The sequence below is a fragment of the Pseudochaenichthys georgianus genome, chromosome 13 (genome assembly GCF_902827115.2).
Source record: "Pseudochaenichthys georgianus chromosome 13, fPseGeo1.2, whole genome shotgun sequence".
In the NCBI taxonomy this organism is placed as follows: Eukaryota; Metazoa; Chordata; class Actinopteri; order Perciformes; family Channichthyidae; genus Pseudochaenichthys; species Pseudochaenichthys georgianus.
Window position 1 is genome coordinate 25,943,538 of NC_047515.1, and position 16,993 is coordinate 25,960,530.

General features: G+C 41.4%; 1 protein-coding gene across 8 annotated transcripts in view; it reads right to left on the reverse strand.

The window, feature by feature from the left end:
- The window catches only part of dock10 (dedicator of cytokinesis 10), a 62,141-nt gene that overhangs the window by 1,998 nt on the left and 43,150 nt on the right, over positions 1-16,993 (reverse strand). For 4 of the 8 annotated variants that reach the window (XM_071205190.1, XM_034098174.2, XM_071205191.1 and 1 more), the window contains exons 23-54: positions 16,368-16,460; positions 16,068-16,186; positions 15,766-15,835; positions 14,217-14,330; positions 13,963-14,034; positions 13,694-13,840; positions 13,411-13,494; positions 13,228-13,324; positions 13,040-13,072; positions 12,656-12,834; positions 11,901-12,017; positions 11,261-11,378; positions 11,038-11,159; positions 10,125-10,239; positions 9,735-9,801; positions 9,339-9,386; positions 6,764-6,874; positions 6,179-6,288; positions 5,908-6,023; positions 5,293-5,430; positions 5,018-5,200; positions 4,810-4,920; positions 4,482-4,697; positions 4,319-4,376; positions 3,555-3,656; positions 2,898-3,004; positions 2,563-2,685; positions 2,356-2,469; positions 1,034-1,180; positions 665-875; positions 386-576; positions 207-307 (exon numbers count right to left, since the gene is read on the reverse strand). In XM_071205190.1, the coding sequence (XP_071061291.1) occupies positions 207-307; positions 386-576; positions 665-875; positions 1,034-1,180; positions 2,356-2,469; positions 2,563-2,685; positions 2,898-3,004; positions 3,555-3,656; positions 4,319-4,376; positions 4,482-4,697; positions 4,810-4,920; positions 5,018-5,200; positions 5,293-5,430; positions 5,908-6,023; positions 6,179-6,288; positions 6,764-6,874; positions 9,339-9,386; positions 9,735-9,801; positions 10,125-10,239; positions 11,038-11,159; positions 11,261-11,378; positions 11,901-12,017; positions 12,656-12,834; positions 13,040-13,072; positions 13,228-13,324; positions 13,411-13,494; positions 13,694-13,840; positions 13,963-14,034; positions 14,217-14,330; positions 15,766-15,835; positions 16,068-16,186; positions 16,368-16,460 (3,734 nt within the window). The remainder of the gene's footprint in view (positions 1-206; positions 308-385; positions 577-664; positions 876-1,033; positions 1,181-2,355; positions 2,470-2,562; positions 2,686-2,897; positions 3,005-3,554; positions 3,657-4,318; positions 4,377-4,481; positions 4,698-4,809; positions 4,921-5,017; positions 5,201-5,292; positions 5,431-5,907; positions 6,024-6,178; positions 6,289-6,763; positions 6,875-9,338; positions 9,387-9,734; positions 9,802-10,124; positions 10,240-11,037; positions 11,160-11,260; positions 11,379-11,900; positions 12,018-12,655; positions 12,835-13,039; positions 13,073-13,227; positions 13,325-13,410; positions 13,495-13,693; positions 13,841-13,962; positions 14,035-14,216; positions 14,331-15,765; positions 15,836-16,067; positions 16,187-16,367; positions 16,461-16,993) is intronic. The other 4 variants (XM_071205188.1, XM_071205192.1, XM_034098183.2 and 1 more) reach the window with 4 other exon arrangements.

Genomic DNA, 16,993 nt, shown 5'->3' on the forward strand with positions numbered 1-16,993 from the left:
CACTATTTGCTTTTCTTTTTATTTCTCATATTTTCGATCCGACATCATTTTGTCCTTATATGTCCATATCCTTGTTTGCTTGGCATGATGTCGTATACCAAGCAACAAAGCTGTTCTATGTTTAAAGAATATGCTGTTGTTTTACAGTGCACAATATATACCTACTTTGTTATATTAGGACCAAATTTCCCAACTTTTAATCGTACCTGAAGATCTCCTTGAGCAGTTTGACCTGGTTGTCTGGGTATTTCTTGGCATTCTTCTCCTCTAAAAACGCCCTGGCGTAGGCCATGGGCCCTGCATTCACCTGGAAAGGGAAACATCAGGTGAGAAATTACAAGGCACCCAAACCCCCTGATAATCTGTGTTGTGGAAGAACCCCCACCTTGACGCTGACGCTGCCCTGCAGTTTCAGCTGCAGCCGGATCATGTCCACCTCCTCCATGTTGCACAGCTGGTTGAGCTCAGATACTTTTCGTGACATCTCATCGATGGCCACCTCAATCGGGTTCATTTCTGTGCTCTGCTGCTCCACCACCTGGATACGCTTCTTCAGGTAGGGGAAACTGGAACTCGCTAAAGAGAGACATAGTAACCCATGGATTAAAGCAACTCTACATTGTGTGTTACATGGTGTTTTTGTTTGTGGTAAACAAATACTTACTGGTCAGTATGGTGCGTCTCTTGCACTGCTCCTCTACGTCTCCATGTTTCTTCCCTGACAGAGTGAACGGCGTCTCAAACACAAAGCGGTTGATGTTGTGATGTCTCTCAAAGTCTGTCCTTTTGTCCTGTTGTTCTTTCTCATCAAAGAAGGGCACCACGTACGTCACCTGAATGTAGGCAAACTTGGGGTCGATGTCTTTAGGATTTACCTGTTATTAAAGAATGTGAAGCAAGCAATAGTAAATATACTTAGTTTGCCAAAAAATACCCACAGTAAACAAACATTATACACAATCACAAGTTATTGCGATTATATTGCACATTTTTCTGGCATCTTTGTTAATGTCTAAACAAACAACCTTCATACCTTATTGGAGTCCTGTATCATCTTGACATTGTCAGCTCCAAACTTGTCCGAGTAGAGTTTGAGGAGTCTCTGCGAGATTTCCGACAGCCCTGTCAACTTCGGCTCTTTGTAGATAAACTCTTTGCTCTCCTCTTCCTCAAAGAAACCCTACAGGAACACATACACAGCAAACATAGCTTAGAATGCCTGTTAAATATATGTGTAAGTGTGTGTGTGCAAATGTAATCTTTGAATGTGGTTTTTGCTGTCACATCAAACTGTACACATGCCAGTGTGACTTAATGTTGCCCCTAGAGGTTTCTTGAGTCACTGTTGTACAAACAGGCTGTAACACTTGTGAGCAAAACCTGGCCCTGACAAGGTGTTTAGTTCTGGATGGGAGAGTTCAGAGGTCATATTCAAAGCAGTATTTGAGGCAAATGTCAAAGGTGAATGAGGTTTATTCCTGTCCACTGTGGCTGTTTGAAAAAAGCTAGTATTCATGTTTAGGAGGGAAAAACGTCATCACTGGAGATTATGGGAAGTAGAATAGCACAGCAAGCTTGACAGAAACCCTTCAATGGGTAAGAGCAGCGGATGTTAATAGTGGTAGAAGGAGAAGAGAGGTAAAAGTGGTTAGCATCGAGGAAAATGGAAAATCAAAGACGTACAAAACTTACCGCAATCTTGATATAGAATATAATAAAAAAAGGAAGAAAAGAGCAGACAGAGAAATTAAGGACACTGACTCAGAGAGGAATCTTTCTCGTTATGCTCCATCTCCACGCTTCACTGATGAGACGTTGCATCTCTCTCCTCTTTTTCCCAATGGTGAGAGGATTTCATATTCTCATTATCGGCTTTTTTAATTCTCTCTTCACTTCATGGCTCTCAAATCCCTGCCTGGAAATATTATCCCCTCATTAACAAGGAAACTGTGTCAAGGATGCAGGTTCTTAAAAAACAAGCCTGAACTGCACTGTGCTTCTTTCTCTAATAACGCCAGGGATTCAAGGATAATAATATCATATATGCGTATACAAAATCTAAAGAATTAGTTCATCCAAATTAAAAGAACATTTCCCCACTTATCTCTAGTGACATCTCGCTCTACATATATAATTTTGTTTGTTCCAGAGGTGTTAATAACTTTACCAGACTTCTTTCATCCTGTGTTTTTGTTTATAATAGTAACATTGTTTATAAAAAATAGGTCTTTCAGTTGAGTCCCAGTCAAATCGTCGGCTGCAGCTTTTTGGTAACTGTTGTTTTGCATTGGTTTAAGCGATGTGTGTGTGCAGACGTGTCTGTGTAAGTGTGTGCCACGATGAGTTGTCGCTCACCTGTCCGTAGAAAGCTACACGGTAGTAGCGACCAAAGAGTCGCTTTTCTGAGTTCACCACCTCAGTCACCTTCAGGTAGGAGCGATGGATGTCGTAGTACAGCTCTGACAGCCTCTGCGGTCAAACACCAACACACATGTGAGGTTAGGCTCAACATACAGTATACTCACACACAAACACACACAGGGTATAAGTCTTAACAGTTACCTTAAAATCCCTTCTCTTTTCAAAGACAGCAATCACAGGTTTGTTGATGTCAGCGATGAGCTCGTATCTCTCTGATTTCCACAGGTAGTCCACACACAGCTCCAGCTGCTCCACCAGAGTGTCCTACACAGCGCACCAGGATACATGTTAGAGAGAAACACTGCAACTCAGTCGTAACAGGGCATTTTTCTCAAAACTGCAGTAATGGTTATGATCATTATCCGTAGTGTCCGTGGGTTTTTCGACTGACAAAACAAGACATTTAGGGCCTCTTGGATTTTGAGAAATCAGGAGCCCTTATCACAACACTGTTAGCATTGAAGGCTAACACTGACCTCTGTATATGGTGTGTCTTGTGTCCCAGTGTCTTCCTTCATGGCCCCCTCCTCCTTGACATTGGGGCTGATGCACATGAACGCTGCCCATCCCATGGAGAACGACGCTGGGGTTACAAACAATGAAAGTGACATGAAGGCAGGTAAAAGGATACCAACTTACCCTACAGTTATGTTCAGCCTGTTATCATACTGAAACACAAACATCTTTGTATAAAATACAAGATGTGTTCAATCAAGCATTTTACATAAATCATACCATTTGTGTAGACTAAATTAAAAACATAAAAAGTGAGCATGCTTCTTATCAAACTCCAGTCGCACTGAACATCATCTCCTGTGAGTGAACCGTGCAGGTCAACCAGTGACAGTGATTAGTGATAACCCAGCACAGTATCATATCATTTAGGCAAGAACAGCGGTCCAAACTGAGCTGCACGGTGTTGAAAACCTGAAATGGTAACGATTTTAACTGGAACCGGACTCGATGTCCCTTCGATCCAAACCATGTCCACCTGTGAGTATGGACACTTTCCACAACATTGGAAGGAGTTTAAACATTTCGTTGCACACCCACTCCCTCCCACACTCTTTTGTCTCTCCATCCGTTTGTTCTGAAGTCCCACCACCCAGCTGGCCCCAGGCGCACACACTCACTGTCTTGATCTCGGGAGGTAGTTAGTAAGGAGCTACAGTTATAGACAGGGCTTTCTTCAGGGGACACACTGGATATCCTGGCCTTGTCAGCTCTCCAGTACCCTGTTTGGTAGGAGGGGAGGAGGAGGACGAGGTTTACAAACTCCACTTGCTTTTGTCTTTAATGTTTAAGGACAAGGAGCAGGAATCGGCGAAGCTGCCGGCATGCTTCGAAAACAATTGGCACACAGGCTTGGTGGATAAAAAGCATGCAAAAAGATGTCGAACACATGCGGCAGAAGATAAAAACATGCTGTAGTCTCAATGAGGAAGCACACTTAAAAGCACACAGATGTACAGATAGAGGAACAGCCACACAGCAAAACATGTAGAAAACAGTTGTGATTGGGAAGAGTATTGAGATGCAAAGAAAGATCTAGATTGACTAGTTCCTATTAATCTCACAGAAAGACACACTCAAGTCACCAGAGTGCTCACTATCAGACACACATATTTAACCCCATGAAGAAATGAAGGACTGATGACTGAAAGTTTAAATGATTTGGAGATAGTTGTGATGATCGTGTTAGCAGAGAGAAAGAGAGGTTTGCTGAATGACGGAAGACGGCTGTGATCGGACTTTCTGATTAGAAGTTATGGTAACTTTTAATCAGAAGAAATCAGTCTGTATAGATGCACAACTGCAAGAATTAGAAAGAAAGATACACGTAAACACTTTCAAACCATGCTGCAAAAAGTAAAAGCAGCAACATGTGTGCACTAACCTCTTCTCTTCAGGGATTCAGCGATAAGGGCTGAGATGTGGATGTAGCACATGGCAGCCTAAAGGAACGTCAGATTCATTAATATCATATTGAATTCATACTTCAATCCAAAATAGCTATTTGTGAAGTTTCTTAAGCAAGAGTTCCATGAAAGGTTTATAACCTCTGAGAGATCGCCGTTGCGGACGTGAACTTTAGCCATGCTCTCCAGCCAGGTGCATCGAAGCTCGGGGGTGCTGGCGTAGGAGTTAGCCAGACTGTACTGGAGATCCACCAGCATCTCCGGATCCTTCTCATGCTCCTTCATTTGGGCTGTGGCCATCAGAACCGTCCTGATCCGTTTGGTCAGGTCCTTCACCTCAGCAGGGAATGGAGTGTTCTGCAGAAATAAGAATGATCTCCATTCATTTTTTATATCTAAGAAAAGAGAATGAAATAGCACCACAAACAATCATAACAAATCTGCCACATTTCGCTTTAATCTGCTATACCTTGAGTGGTGCATCTCCGTTGGCAAAGTTATTGATGATAGCCAGAGACTGCTGAAATCTGGAGCCTCCAATGCCAGCATCTGCTATCAACTGGCTCACTGCCTTGATGACCTGATGTGGATGTACGAGTATGTGGTGAGGACACTGTTACGCCAAATCCATGATTAAAAAAACACACAGTACAGATAGGATAATTGGTCTCACTGACCTGCAGATGTGAGCGGACTATAGACTTGCCCTTTGTAAACTCAAAGTTTTTTCTCATGAAAAAATACAGCAGGGCAGCGGCCTCCGTCTGGGTGGAGCTGGAGCGATGGTTACAGCACTTGAGGATCTCGTAGCACAGACAGCCACACAGGTCTGCCTTACCCTGGAAGAATGCACTGGGGAACTGCATGTACAGAAAGAGATGACGGATGAAGATTAGAAAAACGATTTGAATTTGTACTTAGATGTTATATGATAAAATGAAGCTTACAGGACCTTTTGTACAAAGAGCCTGAGTCCAGCAAAGATATGCCGTAGAGTGGCCGTTGATTGGTTGATCTGAAAGAAGAGCAAGTAGGTGTCCAGCACCTTCTTCATCAGTACATTTTGTCCATCATCCAGCAACAGCTGCTTCTGTATGGGTTGATTAGAGAAGAAAAACAATACATGTTACCATCAAAGTTTCAACAGGCAAGTTTATTTTATCTAACTGATTGGTTTCACGATTTTTTTTATAATTGTTTAGCCACCAGGTGGCAGTAAAGTAGCATTTCCTGGCTTTAGTGTGCATTGTAATTTATTCAAAATACGTTTTTCGATTTGTATTGACTATTTTTTTTTCATCAAGAAAATATGTAATTTAAAAAGTCCTTTTTAATGTTATAGTAACAAAGCCAATATATAACTTTACTATTGGATTTTTGACAAGGACAGTAATATGAAAGAATAGAGTAGAGCCAAATGAATATGTTTGACACATTTAAACAGATATGTAGCATTTAATATAATTGTCCATTTAAAAAACTAAGCCCAGAGCTCATATTGAACATAAACATTCAACATTTTTGATTTATTAAGTGTTTGGTGTGAAATGTAGTTTCATGCACAGACCTTGTGATGATGGACAAAGAGCTCCAGTACATCCAGCACAGTGAGGGCCACCTCGGTGGACATGTTTGCCTCAATATCTGTAGGACTCAGGGTGTCCCCATCCTGAATGTTCCCATCTGGAAACACAATCAACAAGAATCACTTAAATCCATCTCAGCACCTGTATATGTGTGTGTGTGTGTGTGTGTGTGTGTGTGTGTGTGTGTGTGTGTGTGTGTGTGTGTGTGTGTGTGTGTGTGTGTGTGTGTGTGTGTGTGTGTGTGTTTGTTACCTGTCTCCATCATATGCAGCAGCTTAGGGTTGTTGAGAGCATTCTTGCCCCTGATGATGGGCATGGTTTGGGAGCGGGCATGCCGGTGACCTTCCCCTCCTGACGCCATCCTGGAAGCAACAGCAGGGATCAGCGGATGGTGTCAATTACAGTTCCATCACACATTTAATTTAATCCTTGTGTTTTTTTCAAAGAGCACATTTTAGCAGACCGTTTAATATAAATTGCATTCATGTCCCAAGGACATGCTGTTATTGGGAGACTATTAACACATGGGATTACAGAAACAGAGACTGGCATATCACACAAAACACTGCAGGTATGAGGAGGGGCATGCTGACAACACAGTTGCAGTCTATAACACACAGTGGTGACATCAATGATGAATATACACAGCAGAATAATGTATCTATGTAAATCCAATTGTTGTTGTACCTGTACCTGAGTTTCTGTTCAATTAAATATTTACATTTTGAGCCAATTACCAGACATCATTAGCATGAATAACAATTTCAGTAGAAGACTCTGTAAATAGTTTGAATCTGTCATGGTGGCTGAGGTGTTTTCCTGGAGGAGGGTGATTACCATTGTGGGAAGAGACTTGAGGGATGAGAGGACTGGGAGGGGTGGTTAGAGCCCTTCAGGGTGCCATTGGCGTGGGTGGACTGGGCCAGCTTTACTGCCGCTGCTAGCTTCCTGTTCACGAGCCAATCACATCAAAGCTAACATTAGTTAGTTTAGTCAAAGCTAACATTAGTGAGATTTGTTGAGACCGTCATTGTTTAGAGTCCATCATTAGTGTGATATTTGAACTATGTGTGGCATGTTAATAGTTGAATTTGCCTGCAATCAATAACATTTGACCAAAATAAACCAAGTGCAATACATGTTTGCACTTGTGACCTTGTTGCCTATTTGTGGCAGCCAGGTCACATTGTATTCCTGTAATGCTAAAAGCAGATCTTCAATTTGACCTTGGCTTAATGAGAGCGGCTAAAGTCAGAGAGAAAGATCAAGAGGGAGGTCAGCCAAATGGAAAGGTTAGTGGCGTAGCAGAGTCAATAGCTTTAGTTTGACATTAGTAGACTATTGTGTAATAATAATTAAATGAACTCTAGGTAGAGTGTTAGTGGACAGAAAAAGCTTGAAGTCAGCATTAACAGTGGACAGCGAGGAGATTAGGATGTGGTGAAACCAATACGGTTAAGCTGCAGCGATCCAGCTTAGTAACAAACAGATGTTTGACATATATTCTCATGATTTTTGAATGAACAGCTATTGAAAAACCATGGCCAGTATACACAAAGCACATGTGGCTTTGGCCAGCCAAGAGAAGCAGGACACAACTGATGTGTAAGCCAATCGAAAACAACTGCTTTAGAGCTCGTTAAGCAGCAGGTGGAGGCCGGCGGTCATGAGACAGAGGACGACGTGCAACATCAATGAGACAAATGTGTAACAGGATGTAAAGAGCAAACAAAACATACAGCACCAACATAAACTACAATGCATAATGCAGAAAGGGTGACTTCATGCAACAGAACATTAATAAATGTGCAGTCAGTCACACTGACATCCATTAACAGCTGCAGCATGCAGAGGGCGAGGGCATGAGGCAGGCACTGTGGCAGAGACTAAAGCACAGGTTGAACATGTAGAATACATTACAATTCATAGTTATTAGCTTGTGTCGTGTAGTGTTTATTGCATCAACAAACGTGTGCATGTATCGTATTAAAAGTATACTGTAAAATATGGCTTAAGTTAAGGACGTGAGGCTCCCTGCACCAACTCAGAAAAAACAGGACAAGTCAGAATATTGTGTTGAATTAAACCCACAGACTAAATTAAACCCAACCTACAAGATCACAAAATGTTGAACTATTTGACTATATGTTTCATTACAAGGGTCATGTCATGTATATCCTTAATATTTGAATCAAACTGATGACAGTTGTGTGTTGGCTACTGCCAATCTAATTTGATAAAAGCTGTTTCTTTTTTCTTGCGTTAACTTTAGGTCCTGCTTTAATCATCATTTAAATTCAAAGAGAAATTTGAAACCAAGTTTTCAGCAGGGGCTTAAATGACTGATTGTTGTGTGATAGGCTGGCTGACTGATTGTCCTCTGAGCTTGCTGGCTGGCTACACATTGCTAGTGTAATTCATCTCTCCTGAACTTCAATGGGTGCCAACACTGACTCAGCCAGGCATCAAAGAGCTAACAGAGAGAGACACTGAGACAGACACAGGCGTAAGACTGTGAATCCCCCCTGGCTTGGTATAACAGACGAATGTTAAGTAGCTAGCGGCCCCAGACAGGCTCATATGCGTCTGAGAGCGCTACCTAGGCTTCCAGCTATCTTTATTTTCTTTTAATGCCTGCACGCACAGAAAAGCAGTGTGTTCTTCTAGCCTTTTGATGGCCTACATCTCAGCATCCTATTGCTGAAAGGAAAAATAGAGCTAATTTAATTAGCTGTGAGGAACCAGAAAATGGAGGAGTCTAGCGGTGCCAATGGCTCAGCTCCAGTAAGAACACACACACACACACACACACACACACACACACACACACACACACACACACACACACACACACACACACACACACACACACACACACACACACACACACACACACACACACACACACACACACACACACACACACACACACACACACACACACACACACACACACACACACACACACACACACACACACACACACACACACACAACCCCCATCCTGTGCTTGCCAACTACTACAGTAGAATATCCAGCGGTGCTTTTTTCCCTAACAGCAGAATCCAGGAGTCCCCCCTCCCCCTCTCTTCCTTTTCTCCCCCCCTTTACCTCTTCCCCTCTTGAAGCTCATCCCTGAGTGTGCACATGCATACAGAACACATATTAGTATTTCTGCCTGACTGTTTTGAATACATTTATTTGTGTGTGGTTGCATTTGCACATTGTGCGTTCATGTGTTTGCATGATTATATGAATGATGCGGATGGGGGGGGTGTTACAACCTTTAGCTGTGGCATGTATGTTGAGTTAATAAGCGCTTTCCATAAATGCAGCATTATAATAATTGCAAGTGAATATATGACCTGGTCCACCTCTTTTTCGGCGAAAGCGTTAGGGAGCACAGACTCACCTGGCGATGTGACGTTTCCCCAGGAACCTGAAGTGCTGAAGACACAGCCTGAAGGAAGGGACAAAGCAACAATATCTTGGGTGAAGCTTTGCTTGTTTTTTTGTTTTGTAAGTTAAGAACATGGATTAAATGTGATCAAACTGAGTGGCAACAGAACAGTCTGCTGACATAAACAGGAAACAGGCAGTTAATTAACTCCACTGTGGAGAAGGAGCTCATTGGAATAACAGTCTGTTTTTCATCTCTCTCTCTCTTGCTGTGTCATTACTTTCATCTGTTCCCTTCTAGCTACAGTCTTCTCATTTCGCCTTTTTTCTTCTTCTTTGTGCATAATATTTCTAGTCAGCCTTAAAGGACCTGTGGTAATACTGTGCAATGAAAAAGAAGAGGACTTACTCTAGGATGTTAAAGAAGTCGGAGATCTCCTGGTGAATGGCCCTGTGCCAGTAGGACACCAGCACATCTGGAGACAGGAATCAAAGACATCTTGTTACATACTATGGCAGATTTTCACAGGGCCTGTCAAGTGTCCATTGCAATGTATATAATCAGTATTTCAATGCTGAAATGGCAGGCATGTTACAAAACTTAACAATATTTAGTGTTTAAATCTGCAAAATATATAGATATCTGAGGTTTGCTGTATTTTTATAATTTAATAAAAGATAAAAAAGATCAACTATTGATTAAATCTTCTGGGCCTCTGTATTAGTATTAAGGTACACAATTCAAAAGAGCTCTGGACTGTACCTTACTGTGTGAAACCTTGGTTTAAACATGTCTTACCCTCAGATATGGTTTTCATGATGTGCAAAAAGCACATGAGCAGACTGCGGGTCTCTGCCTGGTCCAGCTTGTCACAACGAGAACCGTAGCCTATGAGGGACTGCGGCCGTGCAAACTGAGAAGACAGAAACATCAGACAGAAATACAGTCAGAGATAAACTGCTAGTATAGAATCTATATCTAATGGTATCTACTGTGTATGCTTTAGCAACCTGTAGGCTAACTTAAGATAAAGTAACTTCAGCCTTAATTTCACTGCTTTAAGTCGAAACAATTATTGATAAATAAAGCTTTCAGCAATTCCTGACCATAGTTCAGGAAATGAGGAAAAGGTTGGGAAACATTATAGGTACGATATACCTACATGTTGGGAAACTATTTAAATTAACTATTTAAATTAGTAACTTATTACCAGAAGTTACTAATTAAAAGAAATACATATATTTCAATTAAGGAGAGTGTATTTGTTGGAGTCTAGCCAAAATTATTTAAGGGTAAGGGGGGTCTGTTTTTGTAATCAAAGGCTGCAGCATTTCTTCTTTCAAGTGCAATTTGTCCATCTCAATTATAAAATAAAGTATAAAGTATGTTTAATCCTAAACTACCAGGACGCCCCAGGTTCGATGTTTCTTTAGCTGGTATTAGAGCAGCTTGTCTAACATCCGTGGTCTAAAATGGGAACCAATTATATATTTTTGCTGCATACAGCTCTTTTATAAATACATATGTATAAATAAATATAGATATTTTTGAAGAATGTATTAGACACGACCCACAGAGAGGAAGATACACAGTATATTAAAACACACACAATGTATCTACACAATTTAAATAGTTTTAACACATCTGCCAGCAGCACCTCTGTCAGGCCATGCGAAACGTGTGAGTAATACCACAGGAGCTGATGGCTCACCTTCTCACATCCGTCCATTTTCTCACTGTTCCTGTCGCTGTTGCTAGGGTTGGAGTCCACGCTGATCAGAGAACCCCGAGAGTCGGTCTGGTTACCCGTGGCAACTGCCAAGGAGGAGAAGGCTGGTTGGGTGGGGGGGGGGATTCAGTAACAATGTCCTTATGCACACCTTTTCATAACCACACTAGAAATACATATACAGCTACACCCAAGCATGTCATACCTGTGATGGAGTTTAGAACTTCTTTAGAAAAGGATGCATCCACAGAGTTGCCATGGCGAGTAACAGGAATCACCCCTCCCGCCACTGCCCCTCCTACACTGAGGTCGTCTCGAGAGCCCTGGTGGGGGGGCGGACAGGGGAGAGGACTCATTTAGAGAAACATATTTGTTGCTCGATTTATTTATTTTTTTACCAGAATCTTCATATTTTATTAGTTATAAGACCATGTTATTAATACTTTATGACATTATCCATGAAGGTAATCAACATAAAAAATGATCATACTTAAATTATTACTATTCTTGTCTATTTCCAAATGAAAGCAACATTCAACATGTATATTGATCGATCCATATTATTCATGAGCACACAGTTGTGTTTAAGTGTTGTGGAAATCAACATGAACTTGGTCAAATGTAGGAATGAGCAGAGCTTTTGTTGGTGTATAAATGACAGGGTTAAGACCCACTATGCGTGTCCTAAAGTAAACTGTTGGAGTTTACATGTTCTGATAACTAACAAAAGGAGAACTGAAACTAACTAAATAAGAACAAACGCTGCAGAAATATGTATGATGCTGGTCACAGTTAATACATCCAGTATGCAGAGAGTCAATCAATCATATCAGCTTGACTCTTACTTGGTCACTTGAAGTGAAGTAGATGGGGAAGAGGTCCCTGAGGAAGAATCGAGGCATGTTGTCCAGGATCAGGCCATACAGAGGCAGGTACAGAGATGCAATTCTTGCCTGCTTTTCCTGGAAGGGAAGTCAAAGAAAAGGGTATAGCATTTAAATTTTATATCCTGTAAAAAAACCTTGTAATACAACAAAGAACAACATGCAGTTTGAATTAAAAAGCTTGTAATGATACACTCGATACGTTTCCACAGCCAACCTACCCTGGCAAGAGATAAAGCATGTATATCTTTACAGCATGTGGGTTGTCCATAGAAAACGTCAGTGCAGTTACATGATATGTTCTGCCAACATGATTTGTATTTCTTTGGCAGACATTTGGTCTTGACTAGAGCCGTGCTGCTGTGTTGTGGTTGGCAGTATTTGGTTCTGTTTAACTGAGGACAAATTACTGCCTCGATCTGATCTGGACACTTCCCAGCATTCATCAAGAAATGGTCTCTGCCGCTTTCAGCTGCTACAAACAATCACATGTCAGTGTGTGTGTGTGTGTGTGTGTGTGTGTGTGTGTGTGTGTGTGTGTGTGTGTGTGTGTGTGTGTGTGTGTGTGTGTGTGTGTGTGTGTGTGTGTGTGTGTGTGTGTGTGTGTGTGTGTGTGTGTTACGTATGAGTCACATTGGAAGAATGTCTACTGTTAGCCCATGACTCATTGTTCATGCCTTTTAGTTTTCTCCCGTGTAAAGATGTGTTCTGGCTACCTTGGTGGCATAGCGTGCATCCAGAGAGTGTTTGGCCATGAGAGTCTTCAAGGTGGCTAACGCAAGGTGTCTCAGGTCTTGCTCGTCCTGGAGGGCCAGCCCCAGTTCCCGTAGCAACAGGCCAGTCAGGAAGTGCTTCCTGCAGAATTCTCCGGTCAGGTTGTACTCGGGCACTGACACTGAGAAGGGATAAAAGATTCACTTCATTCATCCAATATTCGCTTTCCATCAGGGAGATAATTAATCCTTTTCTAAATACGAATCTGGTGACAGTAAGCAAATAATGTGACAAGCCAATGTTCCATGGATGTCCTTAGCATCACACCACTGTAGCACGCACACTGAGGCGTGAGCACACAGAAAAGAATGAGTGAACATATTTACCATGAGTACTTTGTGGCTCTGGGGATGAATGGTCTGACATGGACAAAAAGTCAGAGAAAATGACAGGATGAGAAAGAGAGAGAGAAAGACAGAGTGTTAATAGACAAATGAGAGTGAGAGCTACTGATGTATGAGTTACCACATTAACACGGTGTCAATGAGTTACAGGGTATGACTCGGGCTCTTACCTGCAATGCGAGCGGAGGGTAGCGGCAGGCTCAGAGGAATGTAGTGTTCGTGGTTACACACGTCTCTCAAGAATTCAAATTTCCGCTCACACAACACCTACCAGACACACAAAAAAAGGTATTATTGAGTTGAATATGCATCTTGTTGCACATTTATATTGTTTTCTTGAATGTTGTTTTTACCTTGCTGTCAGTGGCAGTGATCATGTTTATATAGTTGCTTATGAGTTTGAATGTGAAGCCTCGGTCCATGAGAGTAAAGCAACGCTGTAAAGAAGCAGACAGAAAGATATGGGTCATTAAACACTAATGGAGGATAAGTTGCTTTTAAGTGAATGATTAAAGGGTTTTCAATGATCGCTCCCAGAGAAACCACAGTATGTTTACATGTACTCAAACTATTATGTTTCTTTTCTCTTTAACATTATCATTAAATCCATGATTAAACAACGCATTTTGCTCCCACCTTGACAAAAGCTGCCACGGCCAAGTTTGCGCTGCGTGTCTCTTCTGCTAGATCTTTGTTTTTCCAGAAGATGTGTTCAGACACCGTCTCCACCAGGGTCTCCACGCGGCTCAGGTAGGATGAGGGGAAACGCTGGGGTCTCGGAAGCTGTAGTGACACAGAGTCAGCGTAAAACAATCATGCATTGTGTCCCATGTCAGATTATTTAAATTCAAAGGAACTTTGCTGTCCAAGTGTAGGCTTTCAGGAGCAGTAATATGCCACCTTACCTTGACCTTGTCAGAATCGTCCAGATTTTGGGCCATGGACTTGACAATCAGCTCAAAGAAGAACCACGAGAACTGAAACCAGGAGGGGTTCAATTAAGGTCAATCTTGCTCCAATTTTGTATAATCTGCTCCAGCTGACAACTGATTTATTTTCCCTGATTGACTATTCTTAAAGACCTTAGAGTAATAATTCAAATTGAAGTTTTCCATTTCATAATAACTAAACTGAAGCAAGTATGAGGAGAGAAACAAACCTTCAGGACGTTCCTGACTGCTGCCTGCTCATTGCTCTTCAGGTCAAAGGTCATCCCCTTAGCCAGCTCCTCGTGAACCGTCCTGAAGCCGTGGGCCTCTGACTTAAACACATACTACAAACAGGGAGAAAGGGAAACGAGTCAGTTACATGTGCATTCTTATAATTCTTTAATGATTTTGGAGCATTGATTTTTCCATTTCGGAGAAGCAACAGTAGAAAAATAACAGATGAGATTGATTGAAAGAAACATCATTTGTTAATATTTTTATAGCAAAAAAGACATTAAAGAAACATTTTCTAGTTCTCCATTGAGATTATTAGCTGCTTTTCTTTGTCTTGCACTTCAGTATGGGATATATTCCAGTTGTGGACGGTTTGTCAAGACATTAAAGGCCATTAGTCACAGCTGAAGTCACTGGCAGGTTGCTCCAATCAGCTCATTGCAGTTTTAATGAATCGATAAAATGGTTAAACAAATCAATAGGTTGAAAAGTGTCCTACGCAAACTAAAACTATAGTAGGGAATTATATGTATTTCTTCTCTAAACAATTATAAACATATAATGGATTTTGACAATTTAACAGCGATTAGCTGGTAAATTGAGTTTAATGTTTCAGCTATTAAATGTTCAAATACATATAATCACAAATAAGACAAATAAAATAGGTTCTATTTGGCTGAGAAAAATAAAACAATGCAACAAATTGAAGGTTTGATTACACTAAAAAAAATATGTGAATACTACCCAATTCATGCTACAGTAAGTTGAACCCCTCCCTTTCCTCCCTTCTCATTGAACACACACACACACACACACACACACACACACACACACACACACACACACACACACACACACACACACACACACACACACACACACACACACACACACACACACACACACACACACACACACACACACACACACACACACACACACACACACACACACACACACCAATCTGTTACTATGGCAACCCTAGTTCCATTAGCTGTGCTGCTCTTCCCCTCCCACCACTCGTCTCTGCCGCTGCCTCTTCAGGCGCTGCGGTTTCCCTTCACTGTCTCCAACATGAAGCAGGTCTTGTGGTTTCTCCTGCTCTTTTCTCTAATTCTCGTACTGATTTCCCCCTGAAACAAACACGCCTTGTGACTCTGATTGAGGGAGCTGGATGTCCTTGTTTGCCTCCTACTCAATCACTCTTTCTTCTTCCTCTCCCTCATCTTCTTTCTCTCGATACTTCTCTGTTTGTGTTTGCACAGTTTTCTGGGCACCCGGCCCTAGCCACACTCCTGCTAGCTCAAACACACACAAACATACACACACACATATACACAAACATACACATATACAAACACATAAAGCCTCAGAAATCAAATAGTCTGTGCAGAGATTCCACTCCTTAATGGAAAACAACAGCCTTCAGAATTATTATATGGTCAACCCTGAGCACACGCATACAAACAAAGGCTCAATCCAAGGGCTGCTACTCGCTCACTAATCAAAACATCTTATGTTGGTATACAGAGTGTTTTATTATACCTGGATATAGGAGTGCAGGTAGTGATCCAGGTTTTCTTCATGGCACTTTGCAACAATGTGAACCAGCACTCTGCAGACACAGGATAACAAAGAGCTTTAATTATTACATCCTTTGTTGAAAAACACATATTTTCTCTTGAAAAGCAGAATATTTTAATTCAAAATGCTGGATTCATAAAAAAAAAATGTAATGGATATGGTGTTTAAACAGCACACTACCCTCACTGTTTGCTTTACTACATCCTCTGAGCCCCCACCCTTATGAGCCCAGCTGCTGTGGACGTTGTAGTACCACTGCCTACCTGGTGGTGGCAGTAGTGACATCATCGTTGTCATTCTGTGTCAAAACCTTGAAAAGCTGGTTGAATAGCACAGGCAGATATCGGATGATCACTGGGATCCTCTCCATACTGAGAAGACCCTGGAAAAGAGGGGGAGAAGATAGAGAAGGGTGGAAATAAATAAAAACGTAAACCACAAACAGGCAAAAAACAAAATTAGGTTTGGCACACAGTAATGTTGCGTATTAGACAAGTAGCAAGGCTTTAGTTTGTATCTCAGTCTGAATGAAAGCTAGGGGGATGCAGTGTCTTTTTTCTGACCTTCAGGCAGTTGAGGAAGTTGGAGGTAGGAGGTAGTGAGAGGTCCAGCTCTCTTTTCTGGCACTGCTGAAAGAATCGGTTCAGGTGGGGGTCCTGGCAGAGAGAAGAGAGGCCATGAATATCAGCAGCATCTGCAATAACACTTACTGGACTGGCTCCATTTTAGCAAACAATTATTCCTCACATGTGAACTCTACCAAATCACCACGTTTGTCAAAATGTCATCGTCTCAGCGTTGTCAACAACAGTTTAAGTATTTCAAAAAGTACATGAAATAAACTCCAGGTTTGTTGTGGAACATTTGAATAGGCTGGCGATAGTATTATGGAGGCCAATGTACTACATAAAAAACCTAAAAAACAACAAAACTTTCAACTATGTTGCAGTAGCTCAGATATTTATAGGCAAGGCAAGGCAAGTTTATTTATATAGCACCTTTCAGCACCAGGCAATTCAAGGTGCTTTACAAAAATGAAAGACATTCAGATAAAGGCATTTAAAAACAGTAAAAGATAATAAAAGAAACATTAAAAGAAAAACAAAAAATGAAAGACATTAAGAAAAAATACATGGATAAAAGTTACAGTGCAGTCTAAGATATGAATAGTTCAATTAAAACCAGCGAC